At 35.6% G+C, this 26385-nt stretch overlaps 1 protein-coding gene across 1 annotated transcript in view; it reads right to left on the minus strand.

Moving 5' to 3' along the window:
- LOC149161112 (potassium channel KAT3-like) overlaps positions 1 to 22619 on the minus strand; it is a 245778-nt gene extending 223159 nt beyond the window's left edge. The window contains exon 1 of the mRNA XM_089435485.1: positions 22361 to 22619. Within this exon, the coding sequence (XP_089291611.1) occupies positions 22361 to 22530 (170 nt within the window). The 5' untranslated portion in view covers positions 22531 to 22619. The remainder of the gene's footprint in view (positions 1 to 22360) is intronic.
- Positions 22620 to 26385: the final 3766 nt, after the last annotated feature.

Genomic DNA, 26385 nt, shown 5'->3' on the forward strand with positions numbered 1-26385 from the left:
AGGACATGCTGGATACTATAGAAGATTTATGAAGAATTTTTCCAAAATAGCCTCTCCTTTATTTGTGTTATTAACAAAGAATGCTGAATTTAAGTGGACTGATGATTGTGAAAAAGCATTTAATGAACTTAAACATCAGTTGTCTGCAGCTCCCATTTTGAGAGGACCTGATTGGGCACTACCCTTTCATATATCCTCTGATGCCTCAGACACTGCAATTGGAGCTGTCTTGGGTCAGGAAGAAAATAGTCTTCCCTATGCCATTTATTTTATCAGTAAGAACATGACACCAGCTGAATTAAATTATACAGTCACTGAGAAGGAATTCCTAGCAGTTATTTATGCAATAAATAAATTTCGACATTATATTACTGGCTACACTACTTTTGTGCATACTGATCACTCGGCCATTAAATATTTGATGAATAAATCAGTTACAAATGCCCGAGTCACCAGATGGTTGTTATTATTGCAAGAATTTGACATCACAATTGTAGATAGGCCAGGAAAAGAAAATGTAGTTGTTGATTTCCTTTCTCGATTAAAAACTGATGAAAATGCTCCAGTAGATGATTCTTTTCCTGATGAATATTTATTTGCAGTATCTGCTCACTCACCTTGGTATGCAGACATTACCAATTATCTAGTTGCAGGAAAATTACCATCACACCTATCACACAGGGAAATAAGAAAGATCATCCAGCAAAGTGCTAGGTACAGCTGGATAAGTGGGTGTCTTTTCCATACAGGAATTGATCAGGAAATCCGAAGGTGCATTGGTGAAGATGAAATTTATGATGTACTAAAAGCTTGTCATGATGGCCCTTGTGGAGGACATTTTGCAGATAAAAGAACAGCACACAAGGTACTCAGAATGGGTTATTATTGGCCATCACTCTTTAAAGATGCTAGAAAATATGTCAAGGCCTGTGATAGCTGTCAAAGAATGGGCCAGCCTAATCACAGGGATGAAATGCCTCTCAATCCCCAGGTAATTCTTGAACCTTTTGAGAAATGGGCATTAGATTTTATAGGTCCCATTAATCCTCCATCCAACCAAAGAGTGTATATATTAGTATGCACAGATTACATGACTAAATGGGTAGAAGCTAAGGCACTCCTGAAAGCTAATGAAGAAGTAGTATTAACATTTTTATTTGAAGAAATCTTTGTTAGATTTGGATTGCCTAGAGAATTAGTCACAGATGGAGGACCTCCTTTCAACTCTCATGGCTTCAAAAATACGCTTCAGAAATATCATATTAAGCACAAAATGACTACACCTTACCACCCCCAAGCAAATGGGCAGGTAGAAAGCACCAATAAAGTCATAGAAGCCATCTTAACAAAAACAATAAAGGAAAATAGAAGGGACTGGTTTCAAAGGTTGCCCGAGGCATTGTGGGCCTATAGAACTACTTGGAGGAATACCACAGGTTTTTCACCCTATGAATTAGTTTTTGGAAAGAATGTTATTTTCCCTGTAGAGTTTGAGATCAAAACTTTAAGAACTGCTTTAGCTGTTAACCTTGATTTGACTGATGCACAGACAGCCAGGTTACAACAACTTCAAGAATTGGATGAGAAAAGACTGGATGCCATCCATCAGACAACCATGATACAACAACAAAGGAGCAGGTGGCATGACAGAACCATCAAGCAAAAGCAGTTTCAGAAAGGTAACTGGGCTCTACTCTATGATTCCCGTTTTGAGAATTTCCAAGGTAAGTTAAGAACAAGGTGGTTAGGGCCTTATGAAGTGGATGCTATTTTTCCAAATGGGACAGTTAGACTTTTAACAATTGATGGAAGAAGAACACCGCTACTAGTGAATGGCTATCGACTTTGGTTATATCAGAGACCTGTTTCTAAAGAAGATTTTAAAGCCACTTGCATGGCAATTAAACAGTATTCTTTTCCAGGGGAACTTGTTGTCCCTCAAAGCACTTAAATCTTTTTTTACTTATGCATTTTTTTTTTAGATTAGATATTCTTTTTATTTAACTACTAATAATCCCTGCCAAGGGTTACCATATTATGTTTCAGTATTTTGCAGATTTGAGCTGTGGGAAATAGCTGAGAACGAAAGCTTTAAAGGAATCACTTTGCGGATTTGGAATTCCCGTTGCTGCAACACCAATTCCTGTTGCTGCAACACCATTTCCTGTTGCTGCAACACCGATCCCCGTTGCTGCAACACCTTTTCACGTTACTACAACATCTTTTCCCGATGACGTAACATCATTCCCAGTGGCTGCAACACCGATCCCCGTTGCTGCAACACCACTTCCCGATCCCGTAATACCTTTTTAGCAATCCTCTCATTTACAAAAACACCAGTCTTATCACCTCAGCCCCCAAGAAACGAGTTTTTATAAAATACACCACTTTTTGTGATGATTACAATCCTTCACTATCACTTCCCGTCATTATTATTAGAAATCGTCGGTATTCCCATGCTCCTAGACCCGTGGTAATCATTATGATCTAGCAAAAGATAAGACAAGACTTTTTGACGCAGCAACCAAAAAGGTAAAACATAAAGGTACGCATGATTATGTATGGACATTAAATAATAGTTAATGCGGAGAAGCTGATAGGACTACCAAATAATTGTACTTCCAATCATATCACTTACGCGTAGGGGGGGGGATTACCAAAGCGCTCTCATAATTACATACTACGCCAACTGCCGCCGTCCTTAAACTCTCCCGGCAATATGTAAAAGTCACCTTATCACGGCATGTTACCATTTGCAACGGTTTACTCTGAACTGAATTCGGAAACTCGGCTCTGAACTGTGAAATTCACTGGAACAACAGCTATGGGAGGAAATCTCATCACACATGAACCTGGCACAACAGCACTTCTTGAGCTCTATCCCGAGGTTTATCAAATCTTTCTGCAAGCGGGATGGCTAGATTATTTCCGAAGACTTCCAGACTTCGACGAGCAGCAAGTCCTCGAATTTGCATGCAATTTAACAGAAGGATTCTCTGTTGTTCAAGGAGTCCAAATCCCAGTCACAGAGGAAGTCATAGCCCAAGTTACCGGGCTACCAGCTAATGGCATACGGTGGTTCAGTAGAAAGCACTTGATCCTTAATGTGCAGCGGTATTTTCTTCAACCTGGCGAGCAGGTGGAACCGAAGGGCAGAGGTGTAGCACTTCAGTCATTGCCTCAACCATGTCCGAAAGTTGCTGAATTTGTAAAGCAATACCTGATGTGTGAAGGCCGGTACCAGGTAATTTACCAGCACGATTTCATCTTGTTGAATCATTTGAGAAATCGTCAGTTGATAAACGTGCCATATTATTTATTGGGATGTCTTAAAAATATGTCACGTTATACTGTTAATGCAAAGCGTCCGCTTCTTTCCTTGAAACACCACCGTCTAGCTCAATTGCTAATAAATAGAGGCCTTGCTTTAAATAACCCTCCACCCCCCATTAATCCCCATCAAGAGGCAGAAATTCCCCAGCCAGAACATGAAGTCCCTCATCAAGAAGAGGAAATCCTTCACCAAGCTGAAGATATACCTCAGCAAGATGAAGAAATACCTCAGCAAGATGAAGAAATCCCTCAGCAAGCAGAGAATATTCCTGAGAAAATACCTGAAGAAATCCCTCAGCACGCAGACGACATCCCAGAACAAATTCCCAAAGAAGTCCTCCAGCAAATACCCCTGCAAGTTGTTGAAAATGAACAATCAGCAGTAGAAATACCTGCAGAAACAACCCCATCCCCTGATAGAACCAATCCATCCATTCCCATACTTGGTATTTCTACCGATGACTCTGATGATAACATCCCTATTACCTTGCTCAAACGAAAAATGCAGAGGAAAATAGAAACCCCACCAAAAAGAAGAAGAACTAGGGCTTCGGCTAAAGCAGCTGCTACTTCTACCACTGTCCCTATCCTAAAGAAAGCCGGTCTGAAAAGAAAAAAACCTGAATTCCCTGCTTCTCTACCCAAGCAAAGGACTCAGTCGTCTGCAATAGCTGAATCTCCTAGCCATACCCCTCCCAGTTCACCGCCCATCACCCTGAAAACCCGCATTTCCACCAGCCCTCGAAACTCCTCTCCCTCACCCTCGGAGGCCGAGATGCAGAGTGTTCACAGTTTCGTGACATCATATTTTAAGGCAGCTGACACACAAGAACCAGCTGCCGACACCCAAGGTAATATTGGCCAAGAAGCTGCAACTCAAGAAACAGCCACTACCCCAGGTGACACACAAGAACCACCTGTCGAGAGTATAAGGGATCAAATTAATGATGAAACACAACCTCTGCCTCCACTGGAACCTGCTGCTCCACAAGCTCAGCCCACCATATCGGCTCTGCAGGAAGAAATTGAATTTTTAAAAGCTCAAATTCAGGACTACCAGGAGGAAATTATAAGGGTCAAGGAAGCCTATCAAAATGAATTTAGCCTGCATATTTTAGCACGAGTAGCATCTGCAGCAGAAAAGAGTAAGGACAATGAATATGTGTGTACCAGTTGTGGTGACATATATACTCAAGCAGGATACAAGATAGTGGCAGAACCAATGAATGAAGACCCTGCTGTTGTGGTTGAAACAAAAGAACCTGTTGCTACACAGATGGAAACACCACAACCCTCCGCTCAGAAAGAAGAACCTGTTGTCACACAAGAACCAACAGGCTCTCCAGAAAAGGTGCATGAGTAGACAGAAGAACTTGTTGTCACACAAGAACCAACAGGCTCTCCAGAAAAGGTGCAGGAGCAGACAGAAGAACCTGTTGTCACACAAGAACCAACAGGCTCTCCAAAAACGGTGCAGGAACAGAAAGAAGAACCTGTTGTCACACAAGAACCAACAGGCTCTCCAGAAACTGCACCAGAGCAAACAGAAGAACTTACTGACACACAAGAACCAGTAAGCTCTCCAGAAACTGCACCAGAGCAAACAGAAGAACTTATTGACACACAAGAACCAGTAAGCTCTCCAGAAACTGCACCAGAGCAAACAGAAGAACTTACTGACACACAAGAACCAGTAAGCTCTCCAGAAACTGCACCAGAGCAAACAGAAGAACTTACTGACACACAAGAACCAGTAAGCTCTCCAGAAACTATGCAGGAGGTAACAGAGAATAAAGAAGAGGAAAAGTCACCACGGCCTACCCAAATTGCCATGGAACGAGAAGAAAAAGAAGTTACAGCAGGAAATGAGGAAAAAGGCATAGACTCACCCCGGCCTACCCAAGAGGAAGAAATGGTTACAGAAGAAAACAAAGAAGAAAACATGGACTCACCCAAGCCTATTCAAACTGCCATGGAAACAGAAGAAAATGAAGAAGAGAATATGGACTCACCCAGGCCTATTCAAACTGCCATAGAAAAAGAAGAAAATGAAGAAGAAAATATAGACTCACCCCGGCCTACCCAAATCGCCACAGAACAAGAAGAGGAATCAAATACACAGGAATCAGTACAGAATATAGAACATGAAGAAGAAACAGTAGCTGGAAATGGAAAGGAAGACATTGGATCATCCCGACCTACTCCAATTATCACAGAGCAGATTACCCTTGTTGATGCCTTTACACAAACAGAACTTCCCTCTGTTAGTGATGCATGCACAAAAACAGACAGTTTTTAGGAACTAAAAGGAAAATGGTAGAGAGAATATGAGCTGTCACAAGGCAAAGCATTCCAACAGCAAAAGGGGACCAGGTTCAATTATGCATATAAGAACTGGGAAGCACTTGAGCAGTGTAGAGCTCAGTACAAAGAAATTAAGGAGCTAAAAGCCAGATTGTCCCAGATGTTTGAGTTATTCCAAAGAATACTTGCCACGAGGAAACCCTCTTTCAATTATGCAACATTTTTGAGGGAAAGACTCACATTCTTACAGATAAAGGCCGTTAGAGAAGGTAGACCTCATCAGGTGGTTACATCAGAGCAATTTATGCAAACCTTTGCAGAGGCACCTAAAAATGATCAAAATTTGTTATGCGAGCTCTATCTCCATAATGAAGCCATGTCTGAAGAAAGAAATATGAATATGATACCTGTTGTTGGTGACATACAGCTGAGAGCCTTCATATCCTTTTTAGCTAACCAACTTACATGGCAGAACGCCTTTACCTCAACTCAACATAATGAACAAAATTGTCTTCTGTGGATTAGAGCTGAACCGCAGAACGCAGCCACCTTCATTGCACAACATCTAAGAATGGTAAGTGATCCTGAAATGAAGGACCGCGTCAGGCAACTACAAGCAGTGGTCCTAAGAGACTGTCAGCATTATGTGAGAACTAAGGCACCCTTGGCTGTCAAGGCAAATAACTTGTTTTGGGAAAACTGCCCCAAGGAGAGGCAAGAATATCACCCTTATAATCCACCTAATTTACAAGTAGCACTCTCAAGGGTACCTTACTATGTTAGATGCATGCAACACTGTGCTGAAAATTGGATGGGTTACAGATTTAAATTTCCACTTCTATGGTTATCTGGTGAACAATACAAGGGCCAGTTTGGATTATCCAACAAGGAAGAAGCAGCAGCATGGAGGCAAATACAGACTGTTTGTGGGTTCAGGAAGAAGTTTGATGCCACTTCCTATAACTATTGTCTCAGTAATCTACATTGTTCATCCCAGTACTCCGACTCAGACTCAGAGTAAGCATTGCATAGGGACATGCAATCTCTTCAGTTGGGGGGGATGTTAGGACTCAAAATTGACCAATTTTGACCTTATATTTTTGCCATAATATTATCCTTTTTCAGTCATAGGTTGGAAGCTTTGATTGTATAATGACTTAATCACCCCAAGGTACGAAGTAACTTTCCGCATATCTATACGTTTAATTGTTCATTGCATATTCATGAATATCTTTATATTTATCTTTGGAAAAGTTAATTAAGTTGGCAAGTAATCGCTGGACTGTTTAAAGTCTTCAGAAATTATAATTTACAGTTGTTGTAACACCAGAAACAGCAACTACGCAGTTGCTGCAACACCGGAAGCAGCAACTACGCAGTTGCTACAGCCAGCAACGGCAACCATCTAAAAGCAGGAGAATGTTATTTTTGCAACAACTGGAAATAACAAACGGCAACTATCTGGAGATTGCCAGAATTCCACGCTGACGCGACATAATCAGAAACTGTCCAAAAAAAGGGCAAAACACAGTTACGATTGCTAAAGTATCAAGAATAGCACGGGTTTACTAAATCAGCAACCATGGGGAAACGGCGAAGGATAATACGAGGATCCCAAGAGCACGGGCGAAGTTCAGGTACCAGCTGTGTAACAGAAACAAACTCAAGAAGGAATACACGGTCGCACTGTTATAACAACATTCTGTAACTCTTATTTTTGGTTAACTAAATGAACTGTGATAATCTATTGTAATAGATGTCTCCTCTATAAAGAGGAGACATCTACATTAGAGAGCGGGGGGGGGGGGGGGGGAAATAGTTTTGTAAGGGGAATTTTGAAAGACAACAGCAAAGTCTGAACTTTTATTGTACTGAATCTTTTGGCAGATGAATAGAAGATTGTTCTGAGTACTTAATCCAACAGTTGTGTTCTGGGGAATCTTGTGAGAGGGACTGGGCCCACCTTCTTCACAAGATTCACCCATTTACTTTTCTGTCAAGTGTGTAAGTGTGTTTGGTGATTTCTTTATGCTGATACTCTGTTTTGGATTCTGTAGCATTACCTCTGATAATTTCCTTTTTGCTGGCACTCTGTTTCGTTAATCGTTTGAAGCTGTACTTCACCGGTGAATTAGAATTTCAGTGTGTATTAGCAATCTGGTTACAGGGGCAGGTGTTGAACGTCCTTGCTTGGAGGATAGGGTCCTGATCCTCTGATAACAGAGCATCCATCACTCTTCTTTTCGGATTTGTTATCTTAAATTAACTGCTTTCATTTTATCTTTACAGTACATTGTTATGACATAACGTGAGAATTACGTATACTACAGCTTTTTAATGCTTTTAGAGTTAAGTACATACAGTACGCAGTAGCCTTTGAAATAAAAAGACTTTCCCAGGTTGACAATTTAATGTGGTACTTGATTGTTAATTAATAAACAATTCAACTAGCCAACACAGACTATCCCACGAATTTGGTAGAGAAAACAACAAACTGATGCACTTATCTTCATCTAAAATTTTAATATCAACAGATGTTAACTGACTTACCACAATATTAAATGCGTTCAGATGGTCTGTCACTGAGTCTCCATCTTTCATCCTTAGGTTATATAACATTTTCCACAAGAATAGTTTATTCACCAGAGACTTAGATTGGTACAAAGTCCCTAACTTGTCCCACAAAGCCTTCGCCGTAGCTTCCCCTGATACATTCAGCAATACTGAATCTGAGACACACAATCGTATTGTGCTCTTTGCCTTCCGATCCAACTTCTTCCATTCTTCATCGGACACTCCCATTGGTTTAGTACCCAGATCTACCACGATCCACTAATCTTTATCCACCAACAGATCCTCCATCTTGAGTTTCCACAACTCAAAACTCTAACAATTAAATTTCTCGATCTCTATCTTTCCACTACTCGCCATCTTCTTTCACCACCAGAATCGATCTCGTAGATCTCCCACTGAACAGGGTCTACCACAGGCCTGAGCGAAACCCCTCAGCAATAAAGGAATCCCCTTGAAGCCAAAATAGCTCTGATACCAAATATAGGTTTTAACCCCGTACAAAAATTACCTGCATACGAATTCTAAAAAACACAGAAAATAAACAATGCAAGAGCATAACACATAAAACATATATACACAGAGATTTTCCCCTGGATCCCAAAATCGGGACTACCAGTTTGATTTTTTATTATATTCCTTCCAATGTTACAATACATATTTATACATGCTGAAGCATCCAATACTATGGAATGAAAGCCATCGCGTCCAATACCATGGGCCAAAAACCATCGCGTCCAAAAACATGTGCAAAAATCATGCACAAAACCATAGGTCGGTCCGCCCAAACTAACATAGGGTCCAAGACCAAAACTTTCTAGGGTGCTACCTTGGACCCCATAAAGTGGGGTTATGGGTATGCCTCAAACCCCCTATGACCCCACCCGCTACACAATCCGGCACAATGAAGGGGGGGCTCTACCCCCCCTCTAACCCCCTAGTTAACTACGTGGGCTAGTCGTGGAAAGAATATAACACAACTCAACACCAAATGTGACTAAGAAATAATATCAGGAAGAAGTGAAGACGGCTCAAACAAGTCAATAATTATATCTTCTTGATCACCATATGGAGTGCAATGTAGGACAAATTCATCATTAACATCATATATTGGATCCTTTTCAAAATTATGGCCCTTTGTATCCTGCTTCTAGTCTTCCACATATAGAAACTCATCATCGTTAATTCTAGGGAACTAATGGGATCACCCTTTTTGTGGTCTTCATAAGGCATACCATCAAAATAAATACCCATCAAAATGGTGCAACTTGGCTCAACTTCACATGTCAAAGCATTATCTTTAGTAGGGTTCAATTTATTAACCCTGTATTCCACTCTCATATCATCACCTTTTTCAAGAACATATCCCTTTTGATGATCTATAAATAACTCTTCCTCTTGCTCATGATATTCTTCTTCATCAACAAACTAATCATTCCTTTCTTAAATATTTTCTTTGATATGCTCCACTTGACAATCAGAGGTAGTCTTATCTTCTTGGTGACCATGACTTTCTTTATATTCCTCCTCTACATCTTCAGAGGAATAAAAAATTTATTCCTTTTAGATGGATATGACCAAATATTGAAGGGTATCTCCATAGTTTTGAAACATTGGCCCCCAATACTTAAGAAAAAATTTAATAAAATATATTAACAGAAGGAATGCTCTTTGGTTCATAGGAATATTTAACCTAATCACTTTTATATTTCCTAATATAATTAATGAATAACCTAACGAGAGCATCCTCATGAACCATTTTTATCTCTAAATCATACTTCATGAATTTCACCACATGATCATCTGCTAAAGAAGGATCACCATTATACCTTGGAAGATTTGTTAAACAACTTGTACCATAATGATTTGGATATCTAGGAATATCATTAACATGCAAATATCAAGTAGCCATTATATTGAATCTTGCATAACAATGAAATAGGGAATCACGAGGGTGAATTCAAAATGCTTTGAGAGATGATTTCTTAACCCTATAAGCATTGAAACTTTGAAGCTCAATGAAGAACCATGGCTTCATTATTTCAATAGGATTTGGAATGTTCTCATAAATATCTATTGAAGCAATGAATTTAGATTACAAGGAGGTTGGCCAAGCCCATATTCGAAAACAATGTTAGAAATGTTGTCGCAAAATCTAGCAGGCCTAATGATGGGATTCACAAAGAAAGAGCCAGACTCTATGGAAACAATGAGGAAGGATTTTGACTATCACCTCAATAATATTCCTCATGTTATTTACTGGAATTTCACCACATGGAAGTTTTCCTATATTCACCTATAAGGGTATTCAAATTAGATGGTTCTAGGTGATATGATTGGTCTAGAGATATATACCTTAAAGATTAAATGCGATTAAATCTTCTTTATAAAGGGACACTTGTATTCTAATCCTATACTATCCAAGGACTACTATAAGTTAGTGTTTATTGATATGCAATGATAAGGTGTATGTATACATGTAGAAGTCAAAGAAAGGATTCCCTCAATGATGAAATTCAACAAAATTGGAATAGGTGGAATACTCACATACGATTCAAGTTGAAGCTTGGCTAGGGACTAGGGTTTTAACGACATAAAGGATCTTGGAAAATATGACATCAACCCTAATTAGGGAGCTTTCACCACCGTTATTGCTAGATTTTATGTTTAGAAGGTTTATGAAGTCAAGCCTTGGCATTTCATCGAGAAGCATCTACCCAAACTGAAATCCATGGCAAATTGGCCCTAGGAAAGCGCTAACAGCTTGCCTTAAAATTCCTAAGAGATGTGTGTGTGTGCATACATACATACATACATACATACATACATACATATATATATATATATATGATGATATTTCAGATTCGAATTTACATAATGTCAATGACAGTTTAAGGAATAAGAAATATATTTCATGTATTAATAATAGAGTTGATAATTATTACGTTGACTTTAATAATGCAAATAAACATAATAATGAAGTTAGTTCAGGTTATAATAATATTAATAACAATCATAATAATAATAATAATAATAATAATAATAATAATAATAATAATGGAATTAGCTATGATAATGATTTTTCTAATCCTAATAGTTCTATTAGTAAGAAATATATTAATATTATTAATAATAATAAGAATAACAATAAAGATATTAATAATAATTATGATAATAGTACTAGTATAAGTATTGAAAATAGTTATGATAGCTTTATTAATAAGAAATATATTGTTTTTACTAATAATAACAAGAATAAAATTATTAATAATAACCTTTATTATGGTAAGACCACGAATTATAATTGTGATAATAGTATTTTTAATCACAATAAAAATAATAGTAATAGTAATAATCTTCCTCCTTGCTCTCATTCTAATAAAGTGGTCAATATCTCTAGTCTCTCCTTTCCCCCTCTGTCTTTAATCTTTTGGGTAAGGTTTTAAATTTTTCCCTAGCCCCTAAAAAGATCTTGATAGAAGACATTATATGCGACATAGAGTTTGGGATTAAGGGCTTACCCGATAATATTAAGGACACTATAAAGCAAGATTGCACCGTTGTCCTTAGGAAGACTAAGCCCCCTAGAAGCAACATCAATAGGGATGAATTTGAGGCCCTCAAATCCTTAAACCACAATAAATATATAGTGGTTCTAAAAGCTAATAAAGTAGGGGTTGTCATCATCCTTGACAAGGAGGATTATAGACATAAGATGTTGGATCATCTATGTAATAGTGAAAGCTACAAGAAGCTCTCTAAGAATCCCCTGGAAAAGATATCAAGGGCAGTGGTTCTTGCCATCAAGTCTAGTAACTTTGTGGCTTCCATTAGCCATAAGCTAATTGAGAGTAGCCCCATTACTCCAAGGATCTATGGGCTTCCAAAGATTCACAAAGAAGGGTCCCCCCTGAGGCCCATTGTCAATACCATTGATGGTCCTACTTACCTTCTGGCAAAATTCCTTGCCTTAAAACTTAAACCCCTAGTTGGTCTCACAGAGTCTTTTGTCAAAGACTTTTCATCTTTTGTGGAAGAGCTTAAGGGCATAAAGCTTGACCCTAGGGACATGCTTGTTATTTTTGATGTAGTATCCCTTTACACGTGCATTCCTATAAAAGAGGACATTGATGTCATCAACAGCCTCACGGACCCTAATACCGCATGTTTAGTGGAGATCTGTCTCACTTCAAATTTCTTCAGCTTTGAGGGTGAGTTCTTTGAGTAGACCCGTGGTTTTTCCATGGGCTCCCCTTATCCCCGGTTGTTGCTAATCTTTTTATGGAATATTTTGAATCCAAGGATTTGGCTTCTACCCAACTTCTTCCCAAGCTTTGGAAGAGATTTGTGGATGACATGAATTTCATCTAGCCCCATGGCCAAGAAGAATTGGATCTTTTCTTCAATCATCTCAACAATCAGTCCTCCTCCATAAAGTTCACTATGGAGCAGGAAGTTGATGGACAACTGCCCTTCCTCGATGTTCTCATTTCAAGGAATGATGATGGTTCAGTCTCCCACCAAGTGTTTCAGAAAAAAATTCATACTGAGCAGTATCTTCATGCCAGTTCCCATCATTTCCCCACCCAAAAATTAGGTGTTCTGAACACGCTAGCTACCCGGGCACTTAGTATCTCTGATGAAAAGATCCTCGATAAAGAGAATTCTCATCTCCTTAATGTTTTTGCCAATAATGGTTATAGTAGGCACCTCGGTGAGAAATTTTTCCTCAAAGCCAACAAGAATTCATTGGTAAAGAAAGACCCTAAAGAGAAAGTCTCAGGGGTTCAACTCCCTTTCATCTAAGGGATGACTGATAAGATTGCTATAATTCTCAGGAATCATAATGTTCCCTCTACCTTTAGACCCCTTAACACCATACATAACTCCCTTAGATCGGTAAAAGACCTGATTGACGCCAAGGACATGAAAGGTGTTTATGTTATTCCTTGCTAGGGACCCCATATGTTGGTGAGATTGGTCGCTCTATTAACCAAAGGATTAATGAACACTTAGCCGACATAAAAATAAGAGAACCCAGTCTTCCACCCTTGCTGAACATGCGGAGAAGACAAAGAACCATGTATGTATTGAGGAAGGCCATGTTATCGCCAAGGTGGCGCATTTCCATCACCGGAAATTTAGGGAAGCCATAAAAATCGAAATAAGATCGAGAAACCTCAATGGCGATGACGGCTATAAAATTAGTAGTTACTAGATCCCTGCCCTCTCCTCCTAGCTGCCTCCCCGTTTTCTCCCTCCCTCTCCCCCCGTCCTCGGCTCGGTTTCCTTGGTTTCCCCCTCCTTACCTTCTTTGATCGTTGTCCTTTTTTCCCTTCTCATCTCTCTATTCTCCTTCATTCCCTCCAGATTAACATATATATCCTTTTATAATTGTTTTTTTTTTTCTTTCTAGATAGGCAAATTAATAGGTTTAGGTCTTGTGAGTTGATTCTTTCTAGAAACTAATTTGCATAACAACTAATTAGCTATTTATTTATATATTTAATTTGGTAAATGATTTAAGGTTTTGTTTTCATAATATACATTTATTTAGTTCTCCATATTAGTATGTATATATATATATATATATATATATATATATATATATATATCCTTTTTAGATCATTCATTTGTGTTTTTTAGTTAGGATATTAATAGGTCAGGGTCTTGCGAGTTGATTCTTACATTTTATGTCTATGATATTAATATTAAATGAAACTATTTTATATAATAACTTATTGACTATTTACTTATATATTTATATTAAATTAAGAAGGCGTAGTTTTACATATCTTTCCTTACTATATTATTGATGTATTGTTTTTGTTTTATAATTATTTCTTAATAAACAAAATCAATTAATTAGTATTCCTATTAGCAATTTTGAGTTAGCCAAAAAACTAACTTCCTTAATGATTTACTAACCATTTATATATTTTTATTATAATTGGACAACTAATTTATTAATTTTCAAAAAAAATTGAATACGAACTTTACTTTTATTCAAATTCTCGTAATATATATAACAATAATTTTGATAATAATCATAACTTTAATAATTTTTCCTCTCCCTCACTCCAGTCAAATTTAACCGTTTCTCAGTCAAAATAGATGTTTCCTAGTCAAATATAGTCGTTGGAAGATCTGCTCTCCCTGTTTAACCTGTAGCCATGATCTGGTTCTTCAACTTGTCCTGATGATGAACCACACTCATTGGTTCAAAACGCGTCAACAAAAATACTATAATGTGATTTTTGCCGAAAAATCTTCTCATTAAACTTATGGATCATAGAAGCTTAAATGCAAAAACTATATATCTATCTCTCTCTCTCTCTCTCTCTCTCTCTCTCTCTCTCTATATATATATATATATATATATATATATATATATATATATATATATATATATATATATATATATATATATATATATATATATGGTTTGATATTTTTTGATAAACATAACCCTAGTCAGTGCCTAATCCGCTTATGGTAATGGAGTTTTAGGGAAATTTTTAAAGGAAAATGAAAATATATTAGAGTGGGGGGGGGGGGGGGGGGGTGTGGTGGGGCGGAGGGAGAGGATAATTTCCTCTTGTAAAACCCTAGATATCCTTTTTGTGAGAGGGTAAAATAAATATAGAAAATTCACCCTAGGATTTCTTCTATAGGTTTCAAGGAATATTAATTTTAACATGTAAAATTTTACCAAGATCTGCAATAAACAATATGCATTTAGTTATGGAACATTTAAAAATCCTAACATAAATTCATTCGCATGAAAAAAAATAGAAAAATCAGTAATAAAATTACAAATTCCACCAAGACAAGCCTTCTTTCAATTCTAAAAAGATGACTACAATGAAAAAATAAATCTCTGATATAAAGATGCTCCACAAAAATTACATTTTTCCAAGTAGCGATATAGATAAATGAAATTTCTAAGGAGGATACATTCACCATGTAATGATCAAAAGAAGTGGAGGGATACTCTATTTATATTAGGTTCATCCCTTCACTTCTATAAAATTAAAATCCCACAAGCCCTAAAACAAGTTTGACTTTGAGTGTTTGACATGATAATAAGTTACAAGTGAACTTCATAGCTGAAAAAAATAATGCCATAAATGCCCACATGTGTGGGATTATATACTCCATAAGCATGGAATCATCTCCTTTTTGAGTGATAAATTCCACAAGAAGGTGTAGAATACTCTATGTAAATGATCCGCCATCATAATCAACTACAAATCTTGAGGGAAAACCTCAAGAAGTGCCTCTATGTCAAAAAAAATGCTTTGGGTGCCCTACATAACACTCTCAAGGGCTATATGAGTGACATGGAATTATCTCCCTTTAGCATTGGCACTCCAAGAATAAGTATAAGTCCTCCCTTGTCATCTTGTTGATTACTATGATCATCTGGACTCTTGAACAAGCAACACCCATCCAAAAATGTTGAGGCCAACCTAGGGGTGCCCTAGGTCCATGAGGTACAATATCAAGTAAATGAAACACCAAGCAACAAGAGCTCATTGTTTCAACATTTAGGGTACTCTAGGGTGTCAATCACCATATGGAATCATCAATGTTCCCAACACTCTACTCTGGAAGGCAAAAACTACATTTGCAAGGTCATCACTGCTATATGGAAGGTGAAAAATGGCCTAGGCATGCTATGTAGTGGGGTGATGTAATGTACCCTCAAAGACTTCTACTATTGTGTCAATAGCCATATTGAAAAACCATCTCAAGATTAAGTGAAAGCCACTAATAATTAGGGACAATGATCATAGATGCATCATAGGGGACCATACTGAATTGTTAAAGGCATAATAGTACTTCAAACTGAGATCGCCTTCAAATATCTAACTAGACCAAGTATCGTAAAAAATTTCCCTATTTGTGTTAGGGATGGCTAGATGGTCAACCCTATTAGTTATTTCTATCCACTAAGGGGATGTGATGGGTCCTAGCTCAACCTTTCAATCCATAGGTGCTTGTAATATAGTGGCGATAAAGGGGAAGGACTTTGAGCCAAGGTTCCATGACTATGGTACCATCTAATTAGGGTCTATCATTGTGAGTGTATATATGTAAGTAGGGAGAAATTATGGAGGCATGAGTTATCCCTTCCATTGGCTTGATTTTTCCATCCCTTTGGTGTGCCTTTTACTTTTTATATATAATACTTTGATTGGGAGAATAACTTAGGAGCCCAAGCTTACTTTTAATTATTTAGCATTTATTCACCCCATAATTATGAGTTAGTTTCTTACTCACTAGTGTTGGGACTTGTAAGAATCCCTTTATTATGTGATGAAGCATAAAGTGCTCAAGGAGCTAGGTAATGGATAACGAGGGGGGTGTACATCATGCTAGGATTTAATTAATGTCCCAGCCATCTTTTTCATTTTATAATTTATTTTTCTTTGATTGTGTCCATTTATGTTTTCATTTTTATTTTAACTACATCAAACTCTAGAGAAAAGTTCTCAATCCAGACTCAAGGATGAGCATAATAAGGGTACTAGTCCCAATAAACCATTAAATACAAGCTCAAAGAACAAATTTGAAATCAAGAAAATGATAGAAAGTGGTAAGTATGGAATATCATGGACTCACTACTTCAATTTAAGTATCCCAAATAGTGCCCCTCTTATAACCCTAAGGCCTCATAGGAGGCCCCACTGGACTACAATAAAAAACTAACCTCTTAGTGAAGTGAGAGAACGAGTTTAGAGTAAAAATCAGTCAATCATCATGTATCACCCATTAATTCATGTTAGAATTCCCAAAACATTAATTAAAAGCACATGATTGTAAGATAGTTTAAGTACATGGTGAACTATGACCCATCTTTTTTCGATAAGAATGCTAGATGGCGAGATATGTTTGACCAATGAATATGGTGGAGGATCTTGGCATAATGCCATGTACTAAGCAATGTAGGGATACTTGTTGGCTATCTATAGTTATGAGCGAACAATTTTCTAGTGGCCATATTTTTACTTTCAACGTTCCTTGCTATACTAAAAACATGCTTTAGAGGCTTAGGTTCAATGAGACACACCTCATATTTGATTCTTTCCTTTAAAGCTCCTATAAATAGGTCTAAGAAATTATCCTTTGAAATATTTTTTACTCTGAGGCTCAACTTTTGGAATTGTTGAATGTGCTATATAACTAGACCTTTTTGTCAAAGATTTACCAATTTTATGAAAAATGTGTCACTTAATATCCCCACAATGTGCCATCAATTCCTTTGTAAAAAAATATTAAGATATAATAGAATCCTCTTTCCTTTCATAAAGCCATTGATACCATACGTGTTGGTCTTGTTCTAAAAACATGGATGAAATATTTACCTTTTGTAGGGATTCCACTTGGTATTGATCAAAGTATTTCTCCATCTAAAATATCCATGCTACAAGATAAATACCATCAAACTTCCTCATATCGATTTTTAGGATGTAGTAGTTCCTTGCTACTCACATGAAGTCATGATCATGTGGATCTTAAATTGAAACTAATATGGTTCTATGATTCAATATTTTTTCTCTATAATTCTAATAACACACTCTCCATATGAGATTGATTCTCAACACCTTGCTTCCCCTTATGTTCATGATATCCTTGGATCTTTGCATCCCTTGTAGGGATATTTTTAGATAAGATGTTTTGTAATTCTTTTTTTTCTTCCCTGATGAAATTTTTTATTTCTTCCTTATTTTCACTCATCTTTTTTTTCTAGTTCTCTTTTATTTTCACTCATATTATTTTATATTCCTTCATTATCTTCATTCATCTTCTTTTCCATTTCTCTTTTAAATTTTGTTAGAATAGGAATTACATTGGGGTGGGTGAATCAACGTAATGACCAATTTTCATCAATTTAAATAATTTAGTAATCAATAAAAACTACAAACATAATCATGCATCATTAAAGAACATCATTCCATTATCATAAGAGAATATTGGATGTACATGGAAACCCTCGTAGGTAAAAAACCATAAATTTGTTTTATCTTTTTCAGTTTTGATTACATATTTTTGCAGGAACCAACTCCCAAAATGTGCAACCATCCCACTCCTATTATTTCCAAGTATTCATTTGTATTATTAGTTACTACTTTGATGATATCATGGTAATGTTGTGACATTGGTAAAGGAAGTCATGATTCATTTTCTAATTGGTTCATGAAATACCAAGGAGGTGATGTTATACACACAGATCATTTAAGTGATCACCTTGATTAGTTCCCACAACAACTATGTGAAAACTTCATCAAATAGGTAAGATATCTTCCATTTGATGCTCTTCTAGACCCAAATAACTATAAGATATGTTATCTTCCATTTGATGCTCTTCTAGACCCAAATAATTATAAGATATGTTAGTGGTTAATGCTTAGACGATAGATCTTTCAAATATGAATAAAAAACATAAGTGCATAAAACAATCTTATTTATTTAACAAACACTAATGAATCTAAAAATTGATATAATCCAATTTATTGTGTTTTATGCCCATGGAAAAAAAAAATTTAAGCTTTAAAATTTAACTTTAAAATCAAATTAAAAAAAAATTTGATTAAAATTTTGATTAAAAAAAAAAATTATACCCTATCAATATCAAATTCAAAAAAATAATATTAAAAATTAAAATATAAAACCATTATACTGGATCATAAATGGAAATTTTTACTTTAAAAAAAAATACCTACAAAAAGCACTCATAAAAACTTTAATCAGAAATAGACCAACCTAAAAATTATAAACAATCACAATGAAAACCACGATTAATTTTTTTATACGTATTTTTAAAAACATAAACGAAATAATAATAATGAAACTAAATATTAAAGTAAAATCCAACATGACATTCACAATTAAAGTAGAAATTTGATTGATATATTGGATTTTGAGCAATATCATATCATCGGGATATTTATTAAGGAAAAAATGACATAATATTTTTGGGGATATATAGGGTAGAAGGTTTTAATAATATCAGGTATAAAAAATGGAGCCCAAAGTTAATGAAAAATGATAAAAAAGTATAAAAAATGTTAATGAAAAATTGGAAACCTATGATATCTAGTGAAAATAAGAGTTTTTAAATTAGAAAGGTGTATTGCATTTGTATTGGTAGGGGGTTAAATAATGTGATTTTTAAAGGTATTTTCCAATATGTAGTCAAATTAAGGGTATTGTTTAATATGCCACGAACACACATGATATGTCATAGGTTCATTAAATGAATCCCCATAGATGGATAACACCTACCAAATTAGAGAAAAAAAAAAAAAAAAAAAAGAGAAAAAGATGAAAATGATAAAGTTACTATTGATATAAGTGTTTAATTTACAAGGAAAAAAACATGTAATCAACTATCGGTTTTAATTAAAAGAATTAAAAATTAGCTTTAAACAAAATATATAATTAAATATTATTTTAAAATAAAAGTTTTACAACAAAACCATGTCAAAATATATTTTTTAAATATTATTCAAAAATACCAATATTTTTTTAATTAATAAATTGACTTTTGTTAACTTGCTTATCCCAACTTAGGGACTAAAAATATAATGAGGTGAAAAAAAGCTGTAAATATTAAAGGAAAATAAAATGATAAGAACCATGATTCAACGGCAAAAGTATTCATGGGAAAATTGTGGGCAGTGAGATTAAAACATTCATATATAAAATACGTAATTTCTATTTCTTATGTGTTGTATTTTGTTTGTTATGTTTATTGGTTATGATGAAATAGATTGGTTTTATGGAAAAGAGTTTATCCGAAGATTGTAATCGGATGTGAAAAGAAAATCAATTATATGTAATTATTTTTTTTATTATAAAATAATAATATTATTTAATTAATAAAATATAATTATATATTTTTAATTTAATATTTGAGTGGGTTTAATGGTTAAAAATATGTATTTTTTATTAAGAGGTTATAGGTTCAATATCAAAAGAGTAGAGTTGTATTCTTTGGTAGATTTAACAGTGAAATGGTTTAGGTGAGTCCCTTGTTCTAGAAACAAGGGAGGTCACATACACTAATTTGATAATAATAATAATAATAATTAACTTGTTCAGCAAACAAGGGAGGTCTCATACACCAATTTAATAATAATAATAATAATAATAATTAAAACCATATACACCAATTCGATATCTTAATTGGCAATAACTTTAAAATTAAATAATAATAATAATAATAATAATAATTAAAAAACATATAAAAATAAAATATTAAAAAAACACTTATTAATTTTTTAAGTTATACCCAACAAAATTTCTAATCTCCTTCTTAAGTTAGGCTGAACAAAATTTCCAAACTTCTTTGTAAATGTAATATTGCTAAATTTGAATTAATAATACCACATATTCTATTTATTGACCTTAGAAACAACTCAACCCAATTCTAAATTTTATACTATATTAAATATTATGATATGAACCTATATGAAATCTACTTAAAATTAGGTTATTTAAAACAGCTTACAATAAACTAACTAAGAAATATATGAAAACAGCTTAGAATAAACTAAGGCAAACTGATTGCTCTAGATATACTAGAGAATATGTGTATCATGACATTTAGTTCTGCGCAAAATGAATACATAGCGTTTTTTGTGATAGAAGTTGCCAGCCATTCGCTGTGGAAAGAGACATGCAATCGTACCCTTCCAACCAGTACACACAACTTGAGAAAAAAGGGTGAAAGCATTATAATCACTTTCACGTTTCGTTATCACATGCGCGATTAATGGACAAATTTGAAAGGCTGGTAAGGCAGCATTTGCAAGAGCCAAGGTACCACAGGGTTTCAGATTTGGGTGCCCGTTTTTCTTCACTTTTAGTGGCTCAGTTTTGTTTCATGTGCAAATTATGTACTTTGTGAAACAAATTTCACATCTTGCAGTGTGGAAATTTTGGAGCATACAATGGTATCAAGATGCTGATTCAACTGGTTCAATGGATCAAGCCACTAACTCTCCCACCTCTTCCTCTGATGCTGGCGATCGATTTGGAAGAGATACAGGACATGCAATTTGCAATACTTGGCCAGTACAAGCTCCCATGTGACACACACGAACATTTTGTCTAAAATATTAGTTGTAAAAAGTCTATTTTAGAGACGAATCTGATGCTGGCGATCGATTTGGAAGAGATACAGGACATGCAATTTGCAATACTTGGCCAGTACAAGCTCCCATGTGACAGACACGAACATTTTGTCTAAAATATTAGTTGTAAAAAGTCTATTTGAGAGACGAACTGTTCATAGTTTTCGTTCAAGTGCTTTCTGAAATATGCAATGTGTTAACCTAAATCTAGGGTTTCTAGACCTTTTAACAATATTGGTTATTGGTTTTAGTTGGTTTTCTGGACATATTCACTATACTGTAATTGTTATTCTACTTTAACACAGTATCGATTCATTTTAGATGAGAAGTGATCTTTTAACTGTTATTAAAAATTTCAAATTTCTTAAATGAATTGACTGTTGGCTTTTATATATAAAAATCATTTTTATTATTTTCAATTTCTTAAGATGTAAATGTCAAATAGGAGGATGCAGATGAAAACTGTGTAACAGTTTCTTCCTTACTAAGCTTTAGAAAGAGACTCTCCACACAATCACAATCCATGCTGTGCTTCAGAAAGCAACAAACACAAGCACAAGCAAACCAGTAGCTCTCCACAAAATCACTATCCATGCTGTGCTCAAGGCAACAACAAACACAATCACAAGCAAAGCCAATAACTCTCCACACAATCACAATTCCATGCTCATGTGCTTCAGAAAGCAACAAACACAATCACAAGCAAGCCAGTAACTCTCCACACAATCACCATCCATGCTGTGTTTCAGAAAGCAACAAACACAATCACAAGCAAGCCAGTAGCTATTTCAGAGCTCAATATTTATACAAGTCACAAAATTCTGTCTGCCATTTGATTAATATCTTCTACATACTGAAACACTTGAAATATCAGGCATCACAAACCAAGAAACTATATGCAACCATAATCTAATTGAATGGAATCTATTGCCATGAATTTCTTTATAACAGTGATTGAACTGCAACATAAAACTAATCAAGATTCAACATTGAGCAGAGAGACTAACCTGTACCAACGACTATAGGGAGAAATGATATGTTTATGCAGCAGCCGAGTCTCAGCCGAAACGATTCGTTCCCTGGTCGCCCCCAGTGGTGGCAGCAAACCACTAGGAATGCTGTGCAATGTGGCTGACATATCCTCCCTGTGCATCAATATCCGCCGCAGAAAACCCATCGATTGACTGTAAAAAAATTAGTCCACTGCCAGTATCACGGGGAGGAGGCCGTTAGGATTTCGAGAGTGGAGCTGCTCATGTGAATGGATCAGGGGGGGATGGAGAGATCATGTGGTAAAGAAGAAGAATAAGAATAAAGAATATTACATGAGCTCGAGTGTTACAATTTGTCGCGACAGTGATGATCAGATTCTGAGTCTCGAGTGAGATGATTCACGATATTGGTGCTCCCTCCACTATTACAGGATTGTTTAGTACTTAGTCCACTAATGCCCAATGAGAGCTCCTTCATAAACGGACTACTGCTTTGATTGGAGTATACTTGAAAGGCGTAAGTATGATTCGTTTCCAATAATGCAAAGCCATGAACGATGAGGCAAAGCATTATTTCCATTAGGGCAAAGCCATGAACGATGAGGCAAAGCACTGAGTGCATGATAAGATGGTTTGGCTGAGCGAGGGATGACAAGATTGGGAGCATTTCAACGTTTTCAATTGAGAATGACAATGTGTCAAATCAACCCACTCACTTCTCCAGTTATATGATCCGGTCCGGTTCATCTTCACCTTTGTTTGTCGCTTCTCAAGTTAAATCTTGTCCGGTCCATCTTCACCTTTGTTTGTCGATTTTTGGTTTATGGTCAATGCACGAAGGATACTGATCACAAGAGGGATGGTCCAAATATCGGAAGTCATAGGTACACTGGAGTCTGTTTATGATTGTATGAGTTGCGTTTATGAGAAGTTACCAAGGAAAATGGGGAATCAATATCCATGTTAGTATGTTAATATATTTAACTTTGTTTATAAATTGTATGAGTTAGGTTGAAAATAGTTGTTATTAGGGTTTTATATGGCATTTTTCCTAATTATATAGAAATGACGGGATATGAAATATTTTGTCAAGATATCTAACCAAAGTATAAGCAAGTTTTACTTGGATACCTTATTTTTCAAGGCATTTGACTCCAATTACCTAACTTAAGAGGGAGCATAGAATATAAGGTTGGAAAGCTTCTTCTCAGACCTTCCCAATGATATGTGACATGTCTCCTAACTCTTCATAGTTGAGGAGAAACTATTTTTTGAATATCACTATGCATTTTATTAGTTATCCTAGCTAGTGGACAAGTCACCCCATGCTAAACCTCAAATGCACTATATATAGGTGTTTAGGAGGAGACATTTAGGCCATAGCGCTAGCGCAAGTTCGGGTTTGTTCTAGGGTAGTGAAGGAGCAATTCTTAGGTTCATACCTCATGAACCAAGTGAAAAGAAGTGTGTCCAAGTTGGAGGAATCTTCATGGGATATATTTGATGGGATATAAAAGGGTTTTTTGGCATAATTTCTAGGAAAGGGTTTTTGGTTCTATTGAGGCTTGTTAAGGCTAGGTTTATACCTATCGAGGATGGGTTCTAGTTTAGCTGAAGAAGGTTGAGCTCTATCCTTGTTGAGGCTGAGCTCTTGTACAACTAAAGGAGGCCAACTTCTATCCCTATTGAGATCGAGTTCTAGTGCAACTAAAGGAGGTTGAGTTATGTTCCTATTGAGGGTTGAGTTCTATTGTTTGACAACTGTGTCCTGGTGTTTTGAAGGTTAAGTTTACGCCTGATTTGAAGGCCAAGTCCTGGTGTTTTGAAGGCCAAGTTTAGTTTCTATTTGAAGTTCAAGTCAAGGTTGCTTGGGAGCGTAAGCAGAAGTAGGACAGGGGAGGCAATTTTCAAAAGCTCTCAAGTCGTGAGAATTTTTTTATATAATATATATTTTTATATATTTTGTGGCATATATGTCAACAAAACCATGTAGAACGATGAATTATATATAAAAGACATAAAAACATGGATTAAACTATATAACATCAATAATCTAGAAGTTATAATCAACCCTCCACAAGTTACAAGTTCTCATTTATATAGCATGTAAGGATGCAAATAACCAAAATAGCATCCAGTGCAATCCATATCTGAACAAAAAATGCATCAACAAATGGGCTCTAGATGGCCTCTAGCATCTAGAAAAACCATGCTACAAAAAATACTTAGATATCATCAAAATCATTGTCTATCTTGGGATCTTTCTCATTAATATCACCCTCTAGGAATTAACATAAGATAGAAAAAATGTAGCATGTTAAGTCAATATTTTGCCTGAATGATGGATACATTTTTAGTACAGTCATGATAAAGGAGTTCAACAACCAAATGTCACTACCATCAAGGTACATAGAGGGTTTGGTACTTTTTAAATACGGGTTTCATACACTAGTACATGACAAAATCCAATGGAAACATTGCAATCTCCCCAATCTTGAAATCCTGAAAAACTAATAAGTCTGTTGCATTTTGAGTGAGATCTAAAATTCTACTTTCTCCATATGAAATCCAATGAGGTCAATTTCACTCTCAAACATCCTTAGTCATTTCATGGTAATGTTAAAAATTTAAGTAAAAGGATGAAAATGAAAGATAAAGGATAATGTCATTTTTACTTTAATAATTTAACATTACCATAAATTGCATATCAATACTAGGGCAATACACTTGAATATTAAGTTGCCCCACTCAAAAAATCTTGTTTCTTTGAAAAAAAATTGTGTTGGAACATCTTTGTGAATTCTTTTTTGCGAAATAGATAGGGAGCAATTTTTTGGTTTTGCAGGAGCACTTTCAGAAGCTTACTTATGGGTCGCTCCTGATTCACTCCCGCTTGGAGCACACTTTAAGAGTAGATTCAGGGGGATGGGGGGGGCTACTCCACTGTAGCCTTGGTCCAAGTTTTGGTGTTGAGGGCCAAGTTCTAGTGTTTGACAGCTGAGTCCTAGTGTTTCGAAGGCCAAATTCGAGTCTGATTTGAAGGTCAAGTTCTGGTGTTTGAAGGCCAAGTTTAGGTCTAATTTGAAGTCCAAGTTCTGGTGTTTTGAAGGTCGAGTTGAGGTTTGGTTTGAAGCCTGGGTTTTGGTGTTCTGGTTGTTTGTTATGGGAGAGGCTAACAACAAATTTGTGAAGGATATAGGAGTAGTTGCTGAGAGGGAAAACCTTCGTTTACTAAGGCTAGATATTGACTCTTAGATAGGTGAATGAGTTGTAAGTAGGAGCTTACAGAGGATTGGTGTCCTCATCTTCTTGATAGGCTGGAGCCTACAAGTTTTTGTAAGTTGGTGCTTATAGAGGATTGTTGCTTCACAAGTGGTTGTAATAAATTGAAGAAAGTTTTCAAGTGTTTCTTCTTTATGTTTAATTTCAACTTTAATTTTTATGTTCATACATTATGGGTGATTGATAATGTGATGTGAATTATTTTCAAGATTAATCAAATGAAAATTTGTTAAAAGCAACAAAATACTAGTTCACCCCCCATGTTTCCATCCATTTATGATTGTATGAATTGTGTTTATGGGAAGTTACAAAGGACAATAGGGAATCAATATCCATGTTATGTTATATGATTTGAGTTTATGAGAAATTACAAAGGAAATTAGGGAATCAATATCCTTGTTATGTAGTATTTAATATTGTGGTTTTGAGTATATAGATTGATTTTGAAGTAATTAGAATGCGATGATTTATATTACATGAACAATAACATTAAATATTGTGTAACAAAACTGATATTGGCTAATAGGAAACTATGCATTAAATTATGATGGAAAAAGTGAATTTACTTAGGAAGTTGTTGAATTATGGTTTAGATATAAAGATATTGTTGACCTATGAAAGTCTTCATTTAAAGGATTTTTAAAGCATGGGTGAGGAATTATTGAAGTATAGGACTATTTGTTGTATTCTGATGTTAAAATTGCTAAAAGTTTGGTATAGTTTTTACAATTTACAATTTTTTTTTTTTAATAAGCCTT

The sequence above is a fragment of the Pinus tabuliformis genome, chromosome 5_2 (assembly GCF_031772625.1).
Source record: "Pinus tabuliformis cultivar Carrire ecotype Pingquan chromosome 5_2, CPIR1, whole genome shotgun sequence".
In the NCBI taxonomy this organism is placed as follows: domain Eukaryota; kingdom Viridiplantae; phylum Streptophyta; class Pinopsida; order Pinales; family Pinaceae; genus Pinus; species Pinus tabuliformis.